At 39.6% G+C, this 24,154-nt stretch overlaps 1 protein-coding gene across 1 annotated transcript in view; it reads left to right on the forward strand.

Annotated features, from left to right (window-relative positions):
* PLCB2 (phospholipase C beta 2) overlaps positions 1-24,154 on the forward strand; it is a 256,010-nt gene that overhangs the window by 126,901 nt on the left and 104,955 nt on the right. The window contains exon 4 of the mRNA XM_053697903.1: positions 21,277-21,417. Within this exon, the coding sequence (XP_053553878.1) occupies positions 21,277-21,417 (141 nt within the window). The remainder of the gene's footprint in view (positions 1-21,276; positions 21,418-24,154) is intronic.

Raw genomic sequence — 24,154 nt, forward strand, 5'->3', positions numbered from 1 at the left:
GAAAATTAGACTGTCTAGCCTTAGCTTTGGCTTTGTCTTGAGGCAGGGCGTGGCCCTTACCTCCTGTAATGTCAGCGATAATTTCTTTCAAACCGGGCCCAAATAAAGTTTGCCCCTTGAAAGGTATATTAAGTAATTTTGACTTAGAAGTTACATCAGCTGACCAGGATTTTAGCCACAGCGCCCTACGTGCCTGAATGGCGAATCCTGAGTTCTTAGCCGTAAGTTTGGTTAAATGTACTACGGCCTCCGAAATGAATGAATTAGCTAGTTTAAGGACTCTAAGCCTGTCCGTAATGTCGTCCAGCGTAGCTGAACTAAGGTTCTCTTCCAGAGACTCAATCCAAAATGCTGCCGCAGCCGTAATCGGCGCGATGCATGCAAGGGGTTGCAATATAAAACCTTGTTGAACAAACATTTTCTTAAGGTAACCCTCTAATTTTTTATCCATTGGATCTGAAAAAGCACAGCTATCCTCCACCGGGATAGTGGTACGCTTAGCTAAAGTAGAAACTGCTCCCTCCACCTTAGGGACCGTTTGCCATAAGTCCCGTGTGGTGGCGTCTATTGGAAACATCTTTCTAAATATTGGAGGGGGTGAGAACGGCACACCGGGTCTATCCCACTCCTTAGTAACAATTTCAGTTAGTCTCTTAGGTATAGGAAAAACGTCAGTACTCGCCGGTACCGCAAAGTATTTATCCAACCTACACAATTTCTCTGGTATTGCAACAGTGTTACAATCATTAAGAGCCGCTAAAACCTCCCCTAGTAATACACGGAGGTTCTCCAATTTAAATTTAAAATTTGAAATATCTGAATCCAATCTGTTTGGATCAGAACCGTCACCCACAGAATGAAGCTCTCCGTCCTCATGCTCTGCAAGCTGTGACGCAGTATCAGACATGGCCCTAGTATTATCAGCGCACTCTGTTCTCACCCCAGAGTGATCACGCTTGCCTCTTAGTTCTGGTAATTTAGCCAAAACTTCAGTCATAACAGTAGCCATATCTTGTAATGTTATCTGTAATGGCCGCCCAGATGTACTAGGCGCCACAATATCACGCACCTCCCGGGCGGGAGATGCAGGTACTGACACGTGAGGCGAGTTAGTCGGCATAACTCTCCCCTCGCTGTTTGGTGAAATTTGTTCAATTTGTACAGATTGGCTTTTATTTAAAGTAGCATCAATACAGTTAGTACATAAATTTCTATTGGGCTCCACCTTGGCATTGGAACAAATGACACAGGTATCTTCCTCTGAATCAGACATGTTTAACACACTAGCAATAAACTTGCAACTTGGTTACAATCTTATTTAACAAAAACGTACTGTGCCTCAAAGAAGCACTAAACGATTAAATGACAGTTGAAATAATGAACTGAAAAACAGTTATCGCATCAATCCTTGAAAAACAACACAACTTTTAGCAAAGGTTTGTTCCCATTAGTAAAGTAACAATAATTAAATTTGAAACATAAAAATTACAGAGCAACGTCTTTTAATCACAGTCAATATATAAGTCTCACAGCTCTGCTGAGAGAATCTACCTCCCTCCAAAGAAGTTTGAAGACCCCTGATTTCTGTTAGAGATGAACCGGATCATGCAGGAAATACAAGAGTAACTGACTGGAAATTTTTGATGCGTAGCAAAGAGCGCCAAAAACGGCCCCTCCCCCTCACACACAGCAGTGAGAGAGAAACGAAACTGTCACAATTAAAACAAGCAAACTGCCAAGTGGAAAAATAATGCCCAAACATTTATTCACTCAGTACCTCAGAACATGCAAACGATTCTACATTCCAGCAAAAACGTTTAACATAATAAATACCTATTAAAAGGTTTAATGTACTTTTAACAGAGTAATTCCAGTGAAATACCATCCCTAGAATACTGAAGTGTAGAGTATACATACATGTCATTATAACGGTATGGCAGGATTTTCTCATCAATTCCATTCAGAAAATAAAAACTGCTACATACCTCAATGCAGATTCATCTGCCCGCTGTCCCCTGATCTGAAGCTTTTACCTCCCTCAGATGGCCGAGAAACAGCAATATGATCTTAACTACTCCGGTTAAAATCATAGTAAAAAACTCTGGTAGATTCTTCTTCAAACTCTGCCAGAGAGGTAATAACACGCTCCGGTGCTATTGTAAAATAACAAACTTTTGATTGAAGTTATAAAAACTAAGTATAATCACCATAGTCCTCTCACACATCCTATCTAGTCGTTGGGTGCAAGAGAATGACTGGGAGTGACGTAGAGGGGAGGAGCTATATGCAGCTCTGCTGGGTGAATCCTCTTGCATTTCCTGTTGGGGAGGAGTTATATCCCAGAAGTAATGATGACCCGTGGACTGATCACACATAACAGAAGAAAAAGAAGTTAAATCAGGTATTACAGTGGAGGGTATCATTTTGTAAAACTCATTAGGTATTCCGTCCGGGCCGGGCGCTTTGTTATATGCCAAATTTTTAATTGCCTTTGCAACTTCTATTTCCGTAATGGGGGATTCAAGTTCCTCAATTAAACTAGGTGTTAATGATGGAAAAGAGATTTCTCCCCAAAATTTCTGACGTTCTGTGAAGTCAGACATTCTGGGGGAGTATATTCCCTTATAATAATCATAAAAAATTTGAACAAGATCCTGAGAGGAACTAAACATCTGTCCCTCTTTTTCTAGGGAGTCTATTAGCTGAGAACCTAAGTCCTGCCTTACCAGTCTAGCCAAAAGTTTTCCAGTCTTGTTCCCATATTTGTAAAGTTTCGCAGAAAACCGGGCATCCTGCTGAGTAGATTTATAAAGTAGAAATTAATCTCTCTCTTCTAATGCAGTAATATATTTAACCCATTTCTGAGACGTCTTTTCTAGTAGGTATGAGTTATAAGCATTTGTAACTGCACGAAGGAGTTCATTTTCGCGTTTTTTAAATTTCTTGGTACGCCTAATGGTGTATGCCAGGATTTCCCCCCTCAGCACTGCTTTAGCAGTTTCCCAGAACAGAGAAGGATGAGCTCTAGCCTCCGCATTGAACAAGGCAAAGTCCAGAAACTTAGTTTCGAGGAAGCCTCTAAATCCAGAATCAGCAGACAAATATTTAGGAAAAAAAAAACGAGTATTTGTATGTGAAAGGCCAGTCGTGTAAATCTCGAAGCATATTGGAGCATGATCAGATACCACAATAGGCAAAATTTGAGCTGATACTTTGTGTTTACAAAGTCTTTCATCAACCAAAAATAAATCAATCCGTGACAATGACTTATGTGCCTTTGAGAGACATGTAAAATCACGTGTATCCGGGTTCAATATCCTCCAAATATCCTTGACTCTTAAATTAGAAAAAATCCTGGAGAACAACTTTGCTTCAAGATTATCTCTTTTAGTTTTTTTGACTAATGGCTGCTGTCTCATTCTATCAATTGGGTATTGAGGAGCCATATTAAAGTCACCAGCTAATATTAAAAAACCCTCTGCACATGTCATAAGCCTGGCCTGAAGTGTATCCCAAAATGAGAGATTAAAAACATTTGGAGCATATACATTACATAAAGTATACAAAACATTAGCAACCTTAATTTTCAGTATAATATATCTCCCCTCCTCATCTGATTCACTCTGTATTATCTCATATTTGAATTTTTTACCCAGAAGAATAGCAACTCCGCCTTTTCGGCTAGAACTAGATGAAAAAAAGACCTCCTTAAATCAAGAAGATTTTAGTTTGAGAATTTCTTGAGTCTTTAAATGGGTTTCTTGTAGAAAAGCAATAGCAGTACCTATTTTCTTCAAATAAGAAATTATCGTTTTTCTCTTAATAGGAGAAGTTAGCCCTCCTATGTTCCATGAGGTAAATTTAATCCCAGTCATTATAGTAGGTATCTATGTTCAGGAAGGGAAGATGGTGAGGGAAAAAAAAACAAAAATAAAAAAAACAAAAAAAAACAAACACCCAGACAAACAAAAAAAAAGAAAACCCCAAAACATACGACTAATCCACCTGAGCCGTCTGTTGCCCATTTGCTGAAAAGGGCCCATCTTAGAAGAAGAAAAATATCAGATCTATTCTGATTTTTACCAAGGAGGAAAAACTAAATAGTTTGTCACCTCAACTGCTCAGGAGTGCAGTTTTTGGTGAAAAAAGATTCTGCCGTAAGGGCAGAATCAAAAAAATGCAAAGTGTTATTGCACACAAGTCGCAACCTGGCAGGATGTAAAATTGTCGCTCGCAGCCCCTGCTTTATAAACTTAGTACATACCGGAGCCAACTGCCTTCTTTTTGAGGCAGTTTCAGCTGCATAGTCCTGAAATAATAGGATTTTTGTACCTTCCAGTAATATGGGTTGATTTTTACGAAAGGCTTGTAAAAATGTAATCTTGTCCTGGTAATTCAGGAATTTAGCTATGATTGGCCTTGGCCTCATATTTTCTTTAGATAAAGGTGATGGTCCTAGCCTGTGTACCCTTTCTATAACTGGCTGAGTTTGAGGTATATTCAACAATGTTGGTAATGTTTGTGTTATTAGTTTATTTAAATCCTCAAACTGCTTCCCCTCAGGTACCCCTATTACTTTTAGGTTATTGCGCCTAGCGCGATTTTCCAAGTCTTCTACTTTATTTTGCAATTTAGCAAGGGCTGAGGAAGTGGCTTCTAATTTACTGTTTTGAGCTAGAGTGAGATCTTCTAAGTCAGAGACTCTTTGTTCAACTTCAGAGAATCTTTCCGAGAATTGTTTGACTTCTGTAGCTAGCTGCGCAATATCTTGTTTGATTTATATTCTAAGTAAATCAAACTTGGGTGCAAGAGCAGCAGAGATATTTAAGACTAGAGACTGTGTATCAGTAAAATCGAGTGAATTTGACGATTCTTGGGTTACCAATTGTGGCTCGCCCACAGGCTCTGTATTAAGTCTATGTTTTTTATCCCTCTGTCTAGCCGACATGACTGAAGGTGATGTGCGAGACTGTGTATATAGAAATTTATCCATAAAATAATGGGAGTGAATTGTGGGGGAGAGCAAAAAGAAGAAAGAGGCAAGCTAATCTACTGAAGAAGGAAGGGAGGTGTGAAGGATATGTGAGAAAGAAAAGTGCACACTTTTTTTTTTTTATTGTTTAAGTTTATCTTTCCCTCTAAAAGGAGAGAGAAAAAAGAAAAAATAACCGTGAACTAAGTTAGTCAGGTTCAGTCATGCTGGTGACAAGAAAGATAAATCATAAGACAGAAAAGGGCTCCTACTTTGAAGCCAGCAACTTTCTAACCTTAAAAAAAGGTCCTCAATAGTAATTAATCTACCGTTTTAAATTTTCAGCTAAGAACAGAAAAAACAGTGTTTAACAACTCAAGCCTCCTAGTCCGAGGCCACCAGATCAATATTTTATAATTTTAGAAAGAAATCAGCTTTTAAGGTACTTTTAAACTAGTTGATACTCAGATTGTTTTCCCTGTGTGTGTCTAACACACAAGATTACTTGTAGGCTATTAACACACCTCTAAACTATGTATAATTCATTTCTATGAAACCAATACTCATGGTATATTTTAACACAACTTGATGTAACTTTGAAACTTAAGCAAAGCTATATAGAGTAATCCAATGTTATAATACATTTGCTGTGGGTCTGAGAGAGAAACAAAAGAAACCCCCAGTCAATTAGTATCAGTCTAAATGGTTCAGGAAATATGATAATACAATGTTTCACATCTTGCTGCTACACATTAACAACATACAGTTTTAAGGAGAAATATATACCAGTTAGAAACTAGGGGATTCTAGTTTTTAAATTATCATAAATGCCAACTAGAGAAAACAAACCTAGCAAGTTTAGGTGTTATAAAGCGCTTGCAGGCAAATAGCCGTTATTTATATCAGGGTCAGGCCAACTATCATAGCTTATAGGTTATGTACATTAATAACAATTGGAAAACCCCAACAAAGGGAAAAAAGAACAAATAATAAGGGTCCAGTACTGAGCCAAGTCATTCCAGAGTAGAGGCAGCTAATAGAGAAAACATAACTGCGAGTTTTATCCCAAGAGTTCTACGATACCCAGAGTATATAGACTAAGTTTTGAGCAGGGGACAACCAGCGATCATCAGCCTCAGCCCCCCCTCACGCAGCATCGGTGGGAAGGGGAGCGTCTTCCAAGTCGAGGAAACAGCGGGTGCCGGGAAACAAATTAGCAGGCTGTGACACAAAGATACCAATATCCTCGCCTCTTGCGTTTTTCCAAAAAAGCAGGTCAGCTATTCTCAAGGATATGACTCATATGCTGCTACAATCACACCACCAGCCGACAACAATATCGTTCCTGAGTCTCGTCACCTTGGCTAGAGACAAAAGAAAAGTGGGCAGAGGCGGGAGGGAAGGCAGCCACAACTACCGCTCCAACAGCTCCACGTTATCCTCCCCGGATCCAACACTGCACCAGGGATCGACTCGTCTCCTCCAGCAGTGGCCCCCCCCTCACGCAGCACCGGTGGGAGGGGGAATGCCACTTCAGCACAGGAGAGCAAAAAACAGCGGGCTACACCGTCCGCGCCCACTGCTCCAGCCGCAATGCCGGTGTGAGGTACAGGTAACTCCAACTCCAACTCCTGGGTATTCAATTAGGCTGTACACAGGAGACAGGTAAGTTCTCAGAGTCCACACGACTTGGAATAAGTGCAACGCCTCTCACCTCCGTCCTCCGTTTCAAGTTATTCAGCAGTAATCAGGAATTTGACTTGCCTGTTGATTTAGCTGAGCACTTTTTCTTGGGTTACCCCGGCTTGATAGGGAGACTGTGTGGCAACAACCGTTTTTTTTTTTGTTTTTTTTAAAGGGTGTTAATTTTGATATAGCAATAAGTCCTTTTTCAGGGCTGCTACCTGCAGCTATTTAGTGCAATGGCAAGGCACTATAGAGTTTCCAGCAGCGATGATATTCAGCAATACAAGCCACCCTAAACTAAAGGGTTTTAGGTGCGGTTCCACACCAACAGCTTGTAGGTAGGAGAGATCAGAGCAGGTGCAGCACCTGATCACACACCTGTGCTCCTCCTCCGGAAACTCCTCCAGAGCAAAGTTTTTTCCGGTGTTCCTATTTAAATAAATAAATATTCACTTGCACAGCCTTCCTGTACAACTATGGTGGCAGATTTTTTTCCGGTACACTTTGGTGGTCATCTTGAAAATCCTGCCTTCAAAATACCTAGCACTCCAACCGCAATTTGCCGGACAATCACAAATTAGGAGCTTAGTATAGTTGGATCTCCTTCATATATTTATGTCTTATTTCCGGAATCCTCAGCCATAAATATGGAACCACCCAAACTATGTACAGATCACAAAGACTCCATTCCAAGATCCTTTCCCTGGACTACATAAATCCAGCTTCAGACCATGCACTTCTGGCCCAGTTACCCCAGTTGTTTAATCCATTCGCTACCAGGAATTTCAGAGAAAATCTCTCCCAAATTCCTGGAGAATTTCTAGAATTTTTGCTATCACTCCATTTAAACTAGACATGTGCGTTTCATTTTGTTCCGAATCGAAATTCGGACAAATTCGCCAAATTCGGAGATTTGAATCAATTCAAATTTCCGAATTACCCTAGCAACGAAACTAAACTAATACGAATACATTTGTAACAAATAAATCTAAATTAGTTTGGATTTATTTTTTACATTCGAATGGCCATGGACTAATCACAATTCAGTATAAAAATTAAATTTAGTGAGATTTAGTGAGATAGAACAGTGAAATAATTCTGTTTGTGTAACTTGGAACATCTCAATCAACATAACACAAACCAAACTTCTGAATTTACGAATCGAATCTGAAACAAATACAGGGAGTGCAGAATTATTAGGCAAATGAGTATTTTGACCACATCATCCTCTTTATGCATGTTGTCTTACTCCAAGCTGTATAGGCTCGAAAGCCTACTACCAATTAAGCATATTAGGTGATGTGCATCTCTGTAATGAGAAGGGGTGTGGTCTAATGACATCAACACCCTATATCAGGTGTGCATAATTATTAGGCAACTTCCTTTCCTTTGGCAAAATGGGTCAAAAGAAGGACTTGACAGGCTCAGAAAAGTCAAAAATAGTGAGATATCTTGCAGAGGGATGCAGCACTCTTAAAATTGCAAAGCTTCTGAAGCGTGATCATCAAACAATCAAGCGTTTCATTCAAAATAGTCAACAGGGTCGCAAGAAGCGTGTGGAAAAACCAAGGCGCAAAATAACTGCCCATGAACTGAGAAAAGTCAAGCGTGCAGCTGCCAAGATGCCACTTGCCACCAGTTTGGCCATATTTCAGAGCTGCAACATCACTGGAGTGCCCAAAAGCACAAGGTGTGCAATACTCAGAGACATGGCCAAGGTAAGAAAGGCTGAAAGACGACCACCACTGAACAAGACACACAAGCTGAATCGTCAAGACTGGGCCAAGAAATATCTCAAGACTGATTTTTCTAAGGTTTTATGGACTGATGAAATGAGAGTGAGTCTTGATGGGCCAGATGGATGGGCCCGTGGCTGGATTGGTAAAGGGCAGAGAGCTCCAGTCCGACTCAGAAGCCAGCAAGGTGGAGGTGGAGTACTGGTTTGGGGTGGTATCATCAAAGATGAGCTTGTGGGGCCTTTTCGGGTTGAGGATGGAGTCAAGCTCAACTCCCAGTCCTACTGCCAGTTTCTGGAAGACACCTTCTTCAAGCAGTGGTACAGGAAGAAGTCTGCATCCTTCAAGAAAAACATGATTTTCATGCAGGACAATGCTCCATCACACGCGTCCAAGTACTCCACAGCGTGGCTGGCAAGAAAGGGTATAAAAGAAGAAAATCTAATGACATGGCCTCCTTGTTCACCTGATCTGAACCCCATTGAGAACCTGTGGTCCATCATCAAATGTGAGATTTACAAGGAAAACAGTACACCTCTCTGAACAGTGTCTGGGAGGCTGTGGTTGCTGCTGCACGCAATGTTGATGGTGAACAGATCAAAACACTGACAGAATCCATGGAGAATCCAATTTGAGTGTCCTTGCAAAGAAAGGTGGCTATATTGGTCACTGATTTGTTTTTGTTTTGTTTTTGAATGTCAGAAATGTATATTTGTGAATGTTGAGATGTTATATTGGTTTCACTGGTAAAAATAAATAATTGAAATGGGTATATATTTGTTTTTTGTTAAGTTGCCTAATAATTATGCACAGTAATAGTCACCTGCACACACAGATATCCCCCTAAAATAGCTATAACTAAAAACAAACTAAAAACTACTTCCAAAACTATTCAGCTTTGATATTAATGAGTTTTTTGGGTTCATTGAGAACATGGTTGTTGTTCAATAATAAAATTAATCCTCAAAAATACAACTTGCCTAATAATTCTGCACTTCCTGTACATCCAAATTTATTTGAATCCGAATAGATCCAAAATGAAATTTAAAAAAATCCGAATCGGTCCAAAACGAACCAAAACGATTTTTCCGCTGTGCACGTCTAATTTAAACATATATATATATATACTGTATATATATATATATATATATATATATATATTCGAATAAAAGATATTTTAGTGGATGACAGTTTCAACTATGTGTTTATTCACAGAATAAATCAATTATTGTAAAATTGGCACACACACAAAAAAAATAAAAAAAATAATGATCACATTCCACAAGCACCTGTAGCTTTCCCCTGATCAGCTAAGACCAAACGTATAATTTTTTTTATTGTTTTTGTTCATTTTAAGGTCTTTATCTGCAGCTATGTATATCATGTTCTAAAATGATACAATGGGGTTACTCTCATTTGGTATAGCAGAAATGCCCAAATTCTCAATATTGACCCCCAAAACTAATATAATGTATATCTATATCTATATCCATATCTATATATATATATATATATATATATATATATATATTTATTTATTTTAAAGTAGACAACCCAAGGTAGTGATCTAGGCTTATTTTGGTATAGTTCATGCCACCATTTCGCAGTCAAATGCTATCATATAAAAATGATTTTCACATGGCTACTGCAATCATAATACAAATCATTGTAAAAGCTTCCCTGGCACCCCCTTTGTTTAGAAATAGCAGATCTGCATGGCTTTGACATTGTTTTTTGGTAATTAGAATGCTACTAACTGCAACCGCGCACCAGACTTCTGAAATTTCTGGCAGCAAAGGGGTGAATCAGTTTGCTTTTAAGGGTATTTGCTGTAGTGTGAGGATTACCCTCCTACCTGACACCTCCCACCCCTTGATGTAGTAACACTATTTAAAAAGGGGAGACGGGCTGATCCAGGAAGCTATAGACCAGTAAGCCTTACATCAGTAGTGGGAAAGATACTTAATTGGGTTATAAAGGGATTATATTCAAGAGTATATTTGGGAAAACAAAATCATAGAGTAGATTTATCATAGTGCGAGCGTATCACATCGATAAATGCCAACAGTCTGAGGTCTCCTCATTTTTCCAAAAATGGGTAACCTTATAAGAACATATCCCTCAGCTACCCAGAAGCAACTAATCTCTCCTTTTTCAAATATAGTATATATACAAGAGTTGGCGGATTGCTTGAGGGAGGGTAGAGAGGATGAGAGAGAGGAGAGATTTTTCCTCCTTTTCTTTTTTTTTTAAAGTTATTTTGTTTTTTTTAAGGAGGGGGAAATGATGAAAATATCGAACAAGAATTTTGTGTTTCTTTCTCCATGACATGTTTGTTGATTGCAGAATATATTAGATCAATGTTAATATGCTAGTTGCCCTATGTGGTGAATGGATTTGTATTGTACATTTTGTTTCTTTTTGTAATATTTTGTGCTGGAAATAAAAAAGAGAAAGTAAAAAAAGGGATATGAAACCGAAAATGTTTCTTTTGTGATTCAGATATAGGCCTCTATTTATCAAGGTCTGTCGGACCTGATCCGACAGTGCGGATCAGGTCCGACAGACCTCGCTGAATACGGAGAGCAATACGCTTGCTGTATTCAGCATTGCACCAGCAGCTGACCAGCTGGTGCAACGCCGCCCCCTGCAGACTCGCAGCCAATAGGCCGCCAGCAGGGGGGTTTCAATCAACCCGATCGTACTCGAACACGGGGCATCAAGCTCCATTCGGAGCTTGATAAATATGCCCCATAGCATGCAATTTTAAAGAGGTTTCCAGTTTACTTCTATTATCAAATTTGCTTCATTCACATGATATTCTGTGTTGAAGAGATACCTAGGTAGGCATCTGGAGCACTAAATGGCAGGAAATAGCCTACCATCTAGTTCTCTTGCAAATGGATAACATTCTTGCAATACTGCTGCCATATAGTGCTCCTCCACACTGGAACGTTTCTGAGCTTATGTCTTTGCTTTTCAACAAAATATATCAAGAGAATGAAAAAAAATTATAATATAAATAAATTAGAAAGTTGTTTAAAATGATATGCTCAATTTGAATAACTAAATACATTTTTTTAATTTTATGCCCCCTACTGACTGGTCACAGTATTGTGAGCTGCTTCAAGGTTTGAGAGTGTCTTTCAAATATCAAGGTCATCAGGTGTCATCATTTATCAGATCTACAGATATTAGCGGCTCTGCATCATCTTAACCTGTTCTGGAATCAAGTCAGTTCAGATACTCCAGAGCAAAACTTTGAGGCTTAGGCCTCCAAACTCACCCCCTCTGCAGAATTTATCTCTGGGATATGGTAGCACAGTGAGTGTGTTACGTTTATCTTGCTTTTTTATGTGCCAAACAAACAATCATATTAGTGTTTTAAGACCAACAATATCTTGGAACAAGATTACATTAGTTGGAAGAGCTTTGTTCATAGTGCTATACCAAGCCTACTGCTCTTCTGTTTCTGAGATCAGCTAACCACCCAAAGGGCCACTGAAGCACTTCATTTGGGAAATTTTAGAGGAAATGCTTGATTAGTATCAAGTGGAGTTTGAGTCAAAGCTGGAACTTATACTGTTGGATTGGTCCCCTCTGCTAGTGCATCTGTGTTAACAGCCACTGAGTACGACCTACCTACTTCACTGGACTTTAACTGGATTGTCAGCTTCACCCTCCAGTTACTGGAGGTGAGACTGGTGAAGGGGTAATTGCAGATCCTCACAAATGTTCCCAGAGGTATTACAAGTAAAAGACTGCAGAGCTCTAATCTGAGTTATCTGTGGAGCAGTTTTACTAAAACCCTTCTAGCATGAGCATACAGACATAGTCTTGTTGTTAAGTGATACCAATGTTCTTGTTTGTCTGATTCTGTACTTCTCAAGCTAGGGGTCGGGATCCCTCGGGGGTCACTTAAACATTTTCAAGGATCCCCACAAGATTTGATGTACTGTGCCCAGGAAGACCAGAAAGAGCAGGATGGGTCCCTGGTATTGTGTAGGCTAAATTACTTTAGCAACCAAACAGCAGTGATGCAATTAGGCAGACAGGAATAGGAGGCTTTTGTTGACCTCCAGTGGTTCTTCAAATGTATCTTTTGTTTGGCAAAATGTCTTTCACTCTTCGCACAAATTGTTCATAAATGAAATTGAATGCAGATAAAATTGTTTTTATTACTGTCATGGGACACCTGTGTGTATGTATATTTGTGTGTATGTGAGTGTGTGTATGTGTTGTGAGCATGAGTAAAGGTGTATGTATATGTATGCTTGTGTGTATGTATATTTGTGTGTATGTGAGTGTGTATATGTGTTGTGAGCATGAGTAAAGGTGTATGTATATGTATGCTTGTGTGTATGTATATTTGTGTGTATGTGAGTGTGTGTATGTGTTGTGAGCATGAGTAAAGGTGTATGTATATGTATGCTTGTGTGTATGTATATTTGTGTGTATGTGAGTGTGTGTATGTGTATATTTGTGTGTATGTGTTGTGAGCATGAGTAAAGGTGTGTGTATGTATGTGAGTGTGTATATGTGTTGTGAGCATGAGTAAAGGTGTACGTATATGTATGTTTGTGTATATGTGTATGTGTGAGTGTGTATGTGAGTGTGTGTATGTAATTGTGTGTATGTGAGTGTGTGTATGTGTTGTGAGCATGAGTAAAGGTGTATGTATATGTATGCTTGTGTGTATGTATATTTGTGTGTATGTGAGTGTGTATATGTGTTGTGAGCATGAATAAAGGTGTACGTATATGTATGTTTGTGTATATGTGTATGTGTGAGTGTGTATGTGAGTGTGTGTATGTAATTGTGTGTATGTGAGTGTGTGTATGTGTTGTGAGCATGAGTAAAGGTGTAATTATATGTATGCTTGTGTGTATGTATATTTGTGTGTATGTGTTGTGAGCATGAGTAAAGGTGTATGTATATGTATGCTTGTGTGTATGTATATTTGTGTGTATGTGAGTGTGTGTATGTGTTGTGAGCATGAGTAAAGGTGTATGTATATGTATGTTTGTGTGTATGTATATTTGTGTGTATGTAATTGTGTGTATGTGTTGTGAGCATGAGTAAAGGTGTACGTATATGTATGTTTGTGTGTATGTATATTTGTGTGTATGTGAGTGTGTATATGTGTTGTGAGCATGAGTAAAGGTGTACGTATATGTATGTTTGTGTGTATGTATATTTGTGTGTATGTGAGTGTTTGTATGTGTTGTGAGCATGAGTAAAGGTGTATGTATATGTATGCTTGTGTGTATGTATATTTGTGTGTATGTGAGTGTTTGTATGTGTTGTGAGCATGAGTAAAGGTGTATGTATATGTATGCTTGTGTGTATGTATATTTGTGTGTATGTGAGTGTGTGTATGTGTTGTGAGCATGAGTAAAGGTGTATGTATATGTATGCTTGTGTATATGTATATTTGTGTGTATGTGAGTGTTTGTATGTGTTGTGAGCATGAGTAAAGGTGTATGTATATGTATGTTTGTGTGTATGTATATTTGTGTGTATGTGAGTGTGTGCATGTGTTGTCAGCATGAGTAAAGGTGTATGTATATGTATGTTTGTGTGTATGTATATTTGTGTGTATGTAATTGTGTGTATGTGTTGTGAGCATGAGTAAAGGTGTATGTATATGTATGCTTGTGTATATGTATATTTGTGTGTATGTGAGTGTGTGTATGTGTTGTGAGCATGAGTAAAGGGTGTATGTATATGTATGCTTGTGTGTATGTATATTTGTGTGTATGTGAGTGTGTATATGTGTTGTGAGCATGAGTAAAGGTGTACGTATATGTATGTTTATGTATATGTGTATGTGTGAGTGTGTATGTGAGTGTGTGTATGTGTTGTGAGCATGAGTAAAGGTGTACATATATGTATGTTTGTGTGTATATGTATATTTGTGTGTATGTGTTGTGAGCATGAGTAAAGGTGTGTGTATGTATATTTGTGTGTATGTGAGTGTGTATATGTGTTGTGAGCATGAGTAAAGGTGTATGTATATGTATGCTTGTGTGTATGTGTGAGTGTGTATGTGAGTGTGTGTATGTGTTGTGAGCATGAGTAAAGGTGTACATATATGTATGTTTGTGTGTATGTTTATGTGTGAGTGTGTATGTATGTATGAATGACAGCATACTCCTCCCCCCTTTTGTTTTACCTATACCTCAAAACTGACAAGTGTAATGTACTAGTTTGATTTACAAAAACAACACTGTCACTGTATTTTGTAAATTGGCTATCATTAAATAGTAAAAAGGGAAATTTAATTAGAAACAGACTAGAAACATTAGGTGTTCATATTTAAATAAATAAATATTCACTTGCACAGCCTTCCTGTACAACTATGGTGGCAGATTTTTTTTCGGTACACTTTGGTGGCCATCTTGAAAATCCTGCCCCCAAATAGGCACATTTATTCCCTTTCCATATACTGTTAGCGCTCTTTTAATGCCACTACTGACTGATGACCCAGAAGAGGCCCCTAGATGTGTGGAACTAGTCTCAATTGAGACCTCTGAGACCCCTGTAGTTATGCCCCTACAAAAAAAGGGCAGGACACGGGTAAACTCAAAATTACAGTTGACAGACATTGTGAGGAGGATCATTTTGATGTAAAGCTGGGGGGCAGGGCTCTCCCCTGGACCAGCTCACAGGAACAGGATGAGGTTGGGACTGACACAGACACAGAAAGGCAGTGAGAGGCAGTGCTGGCCCTGTATCATGCACAAATAATACTGGTGACTGGGAAGGGATAAAGTAACCAGTCCCAGCCCACAACTGGCCCCGGCCCATCGGGCAAATGCTCTGTATGGTCAGTCCGGGCCTGATGTAAGTGTGTGTGTATGTAAGATTGTGTGTATACATGTGTGAGTTAGTGTGTGTGTAAGTGAGTACGTGGGAGTGTATATGTATGAGTATGTGCGTGTGTATGTATAACTGTGTGTTTTGTGCATGAGTATCTTTTTTCCGTATTTTGCTTATGATAGGCACATAGCTAAATTTGTACCTCTTCAAATGTGCGGACACATTTTAGTCACTTGGCCAAAGACTGCAAAGAACATTTTTTTCGTGTACACTGTTCAAAAAATGAAATGGAACATTGTGTGCAGAGTACACACAGTGCATGGGCAGTACATGGAGGGTACACAGAGTTAGAAAGTGAGTCTAACCATTAGTGATTAGCAATGGCCACAAAAGTTGCATTTACTTATTTTTGCTGTGTAATAAAACAAAACAAAAACTGTATACCCTTCTGATAAGGGGTTTGTTTTGGACTATATATATTAAAGAGACGAGCTAACATTTTCCAATGTAAAAAGGAGTCCCGGGTGAAAAATGTTTAAGAAGTTCCAGTCTAATCAATAATGTAAGTGCAACAATTGTTTTGCAATATGTCTGTAGTACTCAAACCTCAATTAAAAAAAAAAAACTCACAACACCCCCAGTCAATTTTAAATAATCAAATACCTACCACTCCAACCACAATTTGCCGGACAATCAAAAATTAGGAGCTTAGTATAGCTGGATCTCCTTCATATATTTATGTCTCATTTCCTCAGCCATAAATATGGAACCACCCAAACTATGTACAGATCACAAAGACTGCATTCTAAGATCCTTTCCCTGGACTACATAGATCCAGCTTCAGACCATGCACTTCTGGCCCAGTTACACCCAGTTGTTTAATCCATTCGCTACCACTCCATTTAAAATAGACATGTGCGTTTCGTTCCGAATCGAAATTCGGCCGAATTTGCCAAATTCAGAGATTTGAATCAATTTGAATTTCCGAATTATCCTAGCAATGAAACTAAACTAATACAAATGCATTTGTAACGAATAAATCCAAATTAGTTTGGATTTATACGTTACATTTGAATGGCCATGGACTAATCACAATTTAGTATAAAAATTAAATTTAGTAAGATTTAGTGAGATAGAACAGTGAAATAAATCCGTTTGTGTAACTTGGAACCATCTGAATCAACATAACATACCGAACTTCCGAATTTATTAATCGAATCCAAAACGAATATATCCAAATTTATTCGAATCCGAAATGAATACATTCAAATCCGAATTTGAATCGATCTGAAACGAAATTAAAAAAAATCTGAATGGAACCGAAACAAATTTTTCTGATGTGCACGTCTAATTTAAATATATATATATATATATGAATAATAGAGATTTTAGTGGATGACAGTTTCAACTATCTGTTTATTCACAGAACAAATTAATTATTGTAAAATTGGCATACAAAAAAAAAAATAATGATCACATTCCACAAGCACCTGTAGCTTTCTTCTGATCAGCTAAGACCAAACGTATATATTTTGTATTGTTTTAAGGTCTTTATCTGCTGCTATGTATATCATGTTCTAAAATGATACAATGGGGTTACACTCATTGGTATAGTAGAAATGCCCAAATTCTCAAAATTGACCCCCAAAATTAATAAATATATATATATATATATATATATATATATATATATATTATATATATAGAGAGAGTATATATTTTTATATATATATATATATATATATATATATTTATTTTAAAGTAGACAACCCAAGGTATTGATCTAGGCTTATGTTGGTATAGTTCATGCCACCATTTGGCAGTCAAATGCTATCATATAAAAATTATTTACACATGGCGACTACAGTCATAATACAAATCATTGTAAAAGCTTCTCTGGCATCCCCTTTGTTTAGAAATAGCAGACCTGCATGGCTTTGCCATTGTTTTTTGGTAATTAGAATGCTACTAACTGCAACCGCGCACCACACTTCTGAAATTCCAGGCAGCAAAGGGCTGAATCAGTTAGCTTTTAAGGGTATTTGCTGTAGTGTGGGGATTACCCTCCTACCTGACACCTCCCATCCCTTGATGTAGTAACACTATTTAAAAAGGGGAGACGGACTGATCCAGGAAGCTATAGACCAGTAATCCTGACATCAGTTGTGGGAAAGATACTTAATTGGGTTATAAACAGATTATATTCAAGAGTATATTTGGGAAAACAAGATCATAGGGTAGATTTATCATAGTGTGAGCGGACATGATACAATGTAGCGTATCATGTCCGCTGTACATTGATAAATGCTGACAGCATATGCGTCAATCGATCGGGTTGATTTCTGTCTGCGGCCTCAGAGCAGACAGACAAGTTATGGAGCAGTGGTTTTTAGACCGCTGCTTCTTAACTTTTGTTTCCGGCGAGCCTTAAGGCTTGCATGGAAACAGGGGCATAAAGCTACATACAGAGCTTGATAAATCGGCCCCTATGAGGTCAAATCTGCATGGTTTTATGAGTAATAGATCATGCCAAACTAATCAAATTAGATTCTATGAAGAGATTAGCAAAATATAGAATCAGTTGATGTGGTTTGCTTGGATTTTGCAAAGGCTTTTGATTACAATGCCACATGAGAGATTATTGTACAAGCTGAAAATGTTAGCTCAAAGATAAATAACTGGATAAAAGACAAGGAACAACATGTTGAAGTAAATGGCTCATGATCAGATTGGACAAAATTAATTAGTGGGGTCCCGCAAATATCAGTACTGGGTCCTGTCTTTTTTAATAATTTATGAATTAATTATCTATGATATCAGATTATACAAAGTTGTTTAAGGTTATTAGGATGTAATCGCTTTGCAAGGGGATTTACAAAATTTGGACGAATGGGCTGGTAAATGGCAAATTACATTTAATATTGGTAAATCTAATGTTTTACATTTTGGATGTAAATATATGCAGGCTACCTGGGGATAGGCTTAGAAAAACAGAGGAGCAAAAGGATGTAGGTGTATCTATAGATAACAAGCTAAAAATGAGTGTACAGTGCAAGGCAGCAACTTCTAAGGCTAATAACAGTGGAGGTAGTTGCTGCTAAAGAAGGCTCTACAAGTGTACTGTGAATGATTATTTAATGTCTTCAATAAAACTACAACTGTTTGTGTGTTATTAGTTAAGTCAGATTGTGTTTGTCTATAATGGTGACTTAGATTAGGATCATACCACAATTAATGCAGAAATTCATGTAATTTCAAAAGGTTCACAAACATTTTTAGCAAATGTAACTGTAATCAAACTGTCAGACATTAACATCATATCCTTTCACATCTAATACATTCTCTGTCTTCTACCCTCACTCCAGCTTTTACTCTCATATTCAACCTATCCCTTATTACCGGTTCATTCCCATCTTACTTCAAACATGCAAAGGTCACCCCCATCCTGAAAAAACCCTCCCTCGACCCCAATTCTCCTGCAAACTACAACCCAATATCACTGTTTCCGCTAGCTTCAAAAGTCCTGGAAAAACTAGTTTTCGATCACCTAACCCACTTCTTGTCCGCCAACTCATTGCTTGACCCCCTGCCATCTGGCTTCCGTCCTCAACACTCAACTGAGACTGCCCTCACCAAGGTTACTAACGTTCTTCTTTCTGCTAAAAACAACAGCCACTACTCTATACTTATCTTACTTGACCTGTCTGCTGCCTTTGACACTGTTGACCATCCCCATCTCCTACGGACTCTCAGCTCTCTGACACTGCCCTCTCCTGGATCCACTCTTATTTCTCTAATAGGTCCTTTTCTGTCTCCTTTGCTGGTGACTCCTCCTCTCCATTGCCTCTGTCTGTTGGGGTACCTCAAGGCTCTGTTCTGGGTCCTCTACTCTTCTCTATTTATACTTCCTCACTGGGTAAACTCATCAGTAGCTATGGCTTCAACTATCACCTCTATGCTGATGATACTCAGATATACCTATCCACCCCTGCACTCTCTCTCCTTCTGTCCTTTCTCACACCAGTGTCTGCTTATCTGGCTTTTCTTCTTGGATGGCATCTCACCACCTAAAAATCAACATGTCTAAAACTGAGCTCCTTCTAATCCCCCCTCTAATTCTACTCTGGCTTCTAACTTATCAATCACTGTTGGTGACACCACTATCTCCCCATCACCCCAAGTCCGCTGCCTAGGAGTTACACTTGACTCCAGTCTGTCCTTCATACCCCACATCCAATTGCTCTCTTCATCCTGTCACAGCCACTTACGCAATATCTCCAAAATGTGTCCGTTTCTGAGTGCTGAAACTACTAAACAGCTGATCCACTCCTTGGTAATTTGCGGACTTGACTAACGTAATAACCTACTAACTGGCCTTCCTCTCTCCCACCTCTCCCCTCTTCAATCCATCCTAAATGCCTCTGCTAGGCTAATCTACCTCTCCCAACGCTCTGTATCTGCTGCACCTCTCTGCAAGTTCCTTCACTGGCTCCCCATTCACAGCAGAATTAAATGCAAAATTCTCACCCTGACCTACAAAGCCCTCACCAACGCAGCCCCCCCACCTGTCCTCACTCGCAAATATACTCCAGCCCGCCCCCTAAGATCCAACAATGACCTGCTACTTGCATCTTCTACCATCACCTCCTCCCATGCTAGACTACAGGACTTCTCTCGTGCGGCACCAACCATTTGGAACGCACTTCCTCGAGCTGTCAGACTTTTCCCTAACCTCTCCTCCTTTGAACGCTCCCAAAAGACCTTTTTTGTTCAGGGAAGTCTATCTCCAAATCAATAATAAATTAATTCCACTTGCCTAATAGTTGCCCTCATCTAACTCCACACACTAACATCATTCCCACCTTTGCAGTCCCCACCTCCTGTTTCTCACTCTCCTAGCCATCTAGATTGTAAGCTCCCACGGAAACAGGGCCCTCAATTCCCCCTGTATTTGTTTGTTAAACTTTTTTTGGTGTCTTTTATATTGTATTGTACTGTACTTTTATCTTTGTACCCATAGTTGGACAACGCTGCGGAATCTGTTTATAAAAAAATAATAATAATAATATGCAAATTGCCCTGTCTTTTTATGTTTCTTTGGAACTTCAATGAAGTCTATAAGGATAATGCCTAAACAAATTGTGCGTTTTAGTGTGGAAAAATTTAGCAAAAAACAAACAAAACAACCTGTAGATCTCAAACTTGTCCGTCCATTCTCTAATGAAATGAAAGCATCACAGGGGCCAATGGCATTAGCCCTAAAAGAGTCATTAAATGGCAGTTCACATGCAGAATAGTATTTATTTACCCAAGTAAACACCATGCACAAAGTTCTCTGTGAATAAAGATAAATCAAGGAATAAGTTAGCAGGAAAGAATAAACTTCAGAAATAGTTACCAATTATGCATAGAAATGGCCTAAATCATATTGGCAATGGCTGGTAAAGTCAAAAAGAAAGTGACATATTATCCTAACCTATTCAAGTTCTTTGTAGTGATTCTACAGAGATAAGAGTTCCAGAAGCAGAAGGATGGATTCTCTCATCCCACCAACTGTAAATATAGCTTCAATTGTCAGATAGCCCAGAAAACTTAGAGGGGAGCAAAGCAGAAGCTTTTAGGGAGTAGAATTCCCAAGCAAATCTATACCAAGGTAGTGGCTCATGTCCTATAGCAAGAGCACAGTGCCATGATACGTGCTGCCAGAAGTCATCACATCACATCAAGGGGTGTGGCCCTGGAATACAAAACAATGCAAATATTACTAACAAAATGAGTTTTCAATACTTTGAAAATATATTTTTTTACACATATTTTGCAATGCAGTGATTCATTTCTTATGCATACATAAAAAAATTACTTTAAGATAATTTCAACATTAGCAGTCTCGGTAAAGTTTTTTTGTTTGTTTTGCGGATAGTATTGAGGTTAAGCAGCCTTTGGAACCCTTGTTTGTCTATGGGACGTTGCATGAATCTAGTGCTTTGTGCTATATAGTATTACTCACAATTGAATGTCTTGTTTTTTGCTCTAATGATGTTTTCTCCATTTTATATTTAGAGCCAGAAGCTGAGAGAAGTTTTTAATTTGGACTTTCCAGAGAACAACTTTCTTGCTAAAACGCTGACAGTTGTGTCTGGACCAGATATGGTTGACCTGACATTCCATAACTTTGTATCTTATAAGGAGAACGTGGGTAAGGTGAGTCTAGTAGCAGTGGTAAGTGGAAGGCACAAGGGTACAGTCCCTCTCTTCATTTAAATGCTTCTTTCACTGTCTCACACCCACAATGTGATGAGTAGGATATAGAGAATATATTTATCCATTCCAGAACTGATGCTAAAAGGATACAGCAATCTTAGTTTTTACTCATTAGATCAAGTTTCTTTTTATCTCTGCAATCATATTTCTGTCTCCCTTGTTTTTATCTTTTACCACCTGTATTGTCAGCCTCACACTATGTAAATCTACAGAGCAAGAGTGTCAGGGTGCCAGGAAACAGACTGAGACGAGAAGTGCAAAAATAATCACACCTTTATTAATAACAAAAAATAATAAAAAGTCCACAAGTCAAATAACAAGCCAGGAATCAAAACCAGAGCTGGTAATCAGACGAGCCGAGTCAGGAGCCAAAGCGAATAGTCAAACGAGCCGGAATCAGGAACATGAAAAACAGCAGAGTCAGGAACAAGCCAGGGATCAGGAAGGACATCAGGCAGCCAGGTAATACACAAGGAACTCTCACAAACAGGTCTGAGACAACGCAAAGGCAAAGCATACTGAACAGAGGCCCTTTAAATAATAAGTGATGACATCACAATTCTGAGACTGCATCCTGTCTCACATGGATGATGCACACCAGTCTGGCCATAAAAGGAAGTGCAGGAATTGAGCAGCATCCCCCACAATGCACCATAGTCAGGAAGAAAGGTGAGTAAAATGGCTGCCAGCAGCACATGGCAAACACAACAGGGAAAAAACCCTGACAGTACCCTCCCCTCAACGACCCCTCCCCCGTGGGAGGACAAAAGGCTTATTGGGGAAACGGGCATGGAAGGCACGGAGGAGGGCGGGAGCATGAACATCAGAGGAGGAAACCCAAGAACGCTCCTCCGGACTGTAGCCTCTCCAGTGAACCAAATAATGTACACGGCCCCTGGACATACGAGAGTCAATAATGCTGCTGACCTCATACTCCTCATGGTTGTCAACAAAGATAGGATGGGGACGAGGCAACACAGTGGTAAACCGATTACAAACCAATGGTTTCAAGAGGGAGACATGTAAAACATTGGAGATGCGCATAGCAGGAGGAAGGTCAAGAGCGTAGGCCACGGGATTAACCCGTCTGAGTATTCGAAAAGGACCAACATAATGGGGAGCCAATTTATTGGAAGGCACACAAAGGTTCAAGTTGCGGGAGGACAGCCAAACTCTCTCACCAACCTGGTAGGAAGGTGCGGGCAGATGCCTACGATCACCCTGGAACTTTTGGCACTGCATAGAACAATGAAGGCAATCCTGAATCTGCACCCACGTGAAACGGAGTTGGCGGAGATGCGCCTCCAAAGCCGGAATACCCTGAGACATGAATGAATCGGGCAACAAGGATGGTTGAAACCCATAATTCGCCATGAACGGGAATATCTTGGAGGAAGCATTAATAGCACTATTACGAGCAAACTCTGCCCAAGGTAACAGTTCAGACCAATTATTGTGGTGATCTGAGACATAGCAACAGAGGAACTGTTCCAGAGCTTGATTAGACCGTTCCGCAGCCCCATTGGATTGAGGGTGATATGCTGAGGAGAAGGAAAGCTGGTTCCCCATTTGAGCACAAAAGGAACGCCAAAATCTGGAGACAAACTGGCTACCCCGGTCCGACACTATCTCCTTGGGTAACCCATGTAAACGGAATACCTCCCGGGCAAAAATTGAAGCAAGCTCCTGAGCGGTAGGCAGCTCCATCAAGGGAATGCAATGTGACATTTTAGAAAAACGGTCAACCACCATAAAGATAACAGTATTGCCATTGGAAACAGGGAGCTCGACAATGAAGTCCATGGAAAGATGTGTCCAAGGGTGATCACCATTAGCAATAGGTTGAAGAAGACCCACAGGAAGACGTCGAGGAGTCTTATTCTGTGCACAAACTGAGCAGGAGGCAACATACGCAGCAACATCAGAACAAAGGCCTGGCCACCTGAATTGTCGAGTGACAGACCAAATCATTTGGTTCTTGCCTGGGTGACCTGCGGCTTTAGGATAGTGGTAAGTGTGCAAAAGTTTAGTTCGAAGATTCTCAGGAACAAAACACTTACCACTAGGTTTCTCAGGAGGTGCATTGGTTTGTGCAGCCAGGATCTCCTCCCCCAAGGGAGAAGTCAAATTAGTACGTATGGTAGCCAAAATATGGCCAGGAGGTATAACAGGAGTAGGTACAGACTCCTCTTTGGACAGAGGCGAAAATTGTCGAGAGAGGGCATCAGCCCTAACATTCTTACCACCAGGCAGGTAGGAGACCACATAATTAAACCGAGACAAAAATAGCGCCCATCTAGCCTGTCGGGGCGACAAACGTTTTGCTTCAGATAGATAAGTTAAATTCTTGTGGTCAGTAAGAATGAGCAGTGGCACGCTAGTACCCTCGAGAAGATGCCTCCATTCCTTAAGTGCCAAAATTATGGCCAGTAATTCCCTGTTGCCAATTTCATAATTGCACTCTGCTGGAGACAATTTCTTAGAGAAGAAACCACACGGATGCAAGGAACCGTCAGGCGTAGGACGTTGAGACAAGAGGGCACCTACTCCAGTCTCAGACGCATCGACATCAAGAACGAGAGGCAGGATAGGGTTATGATGAGCCAGAACTGGAGCGGCAGCAAAGGCAGTCTTAAGACTATCAAAGGCCTTATTGGCAGTAGGTGACCAATGGAGT

This window comes from Bombina bombina, chromosome 1 (genome assembly GCF_027579735.1).
Source record: "Bombina bombina isolate aBomBom1 chromosome 1, aBomBom1.pri, whole genome shotgun sequence".
In the NCBI taxonomy this organism is placed as follows: domain Eukaryota; kingdom Metazoa; phylum Chordata; class Amphibia; order Anura; family Bombinatoridae; genus Bombina; species Bombina bombina.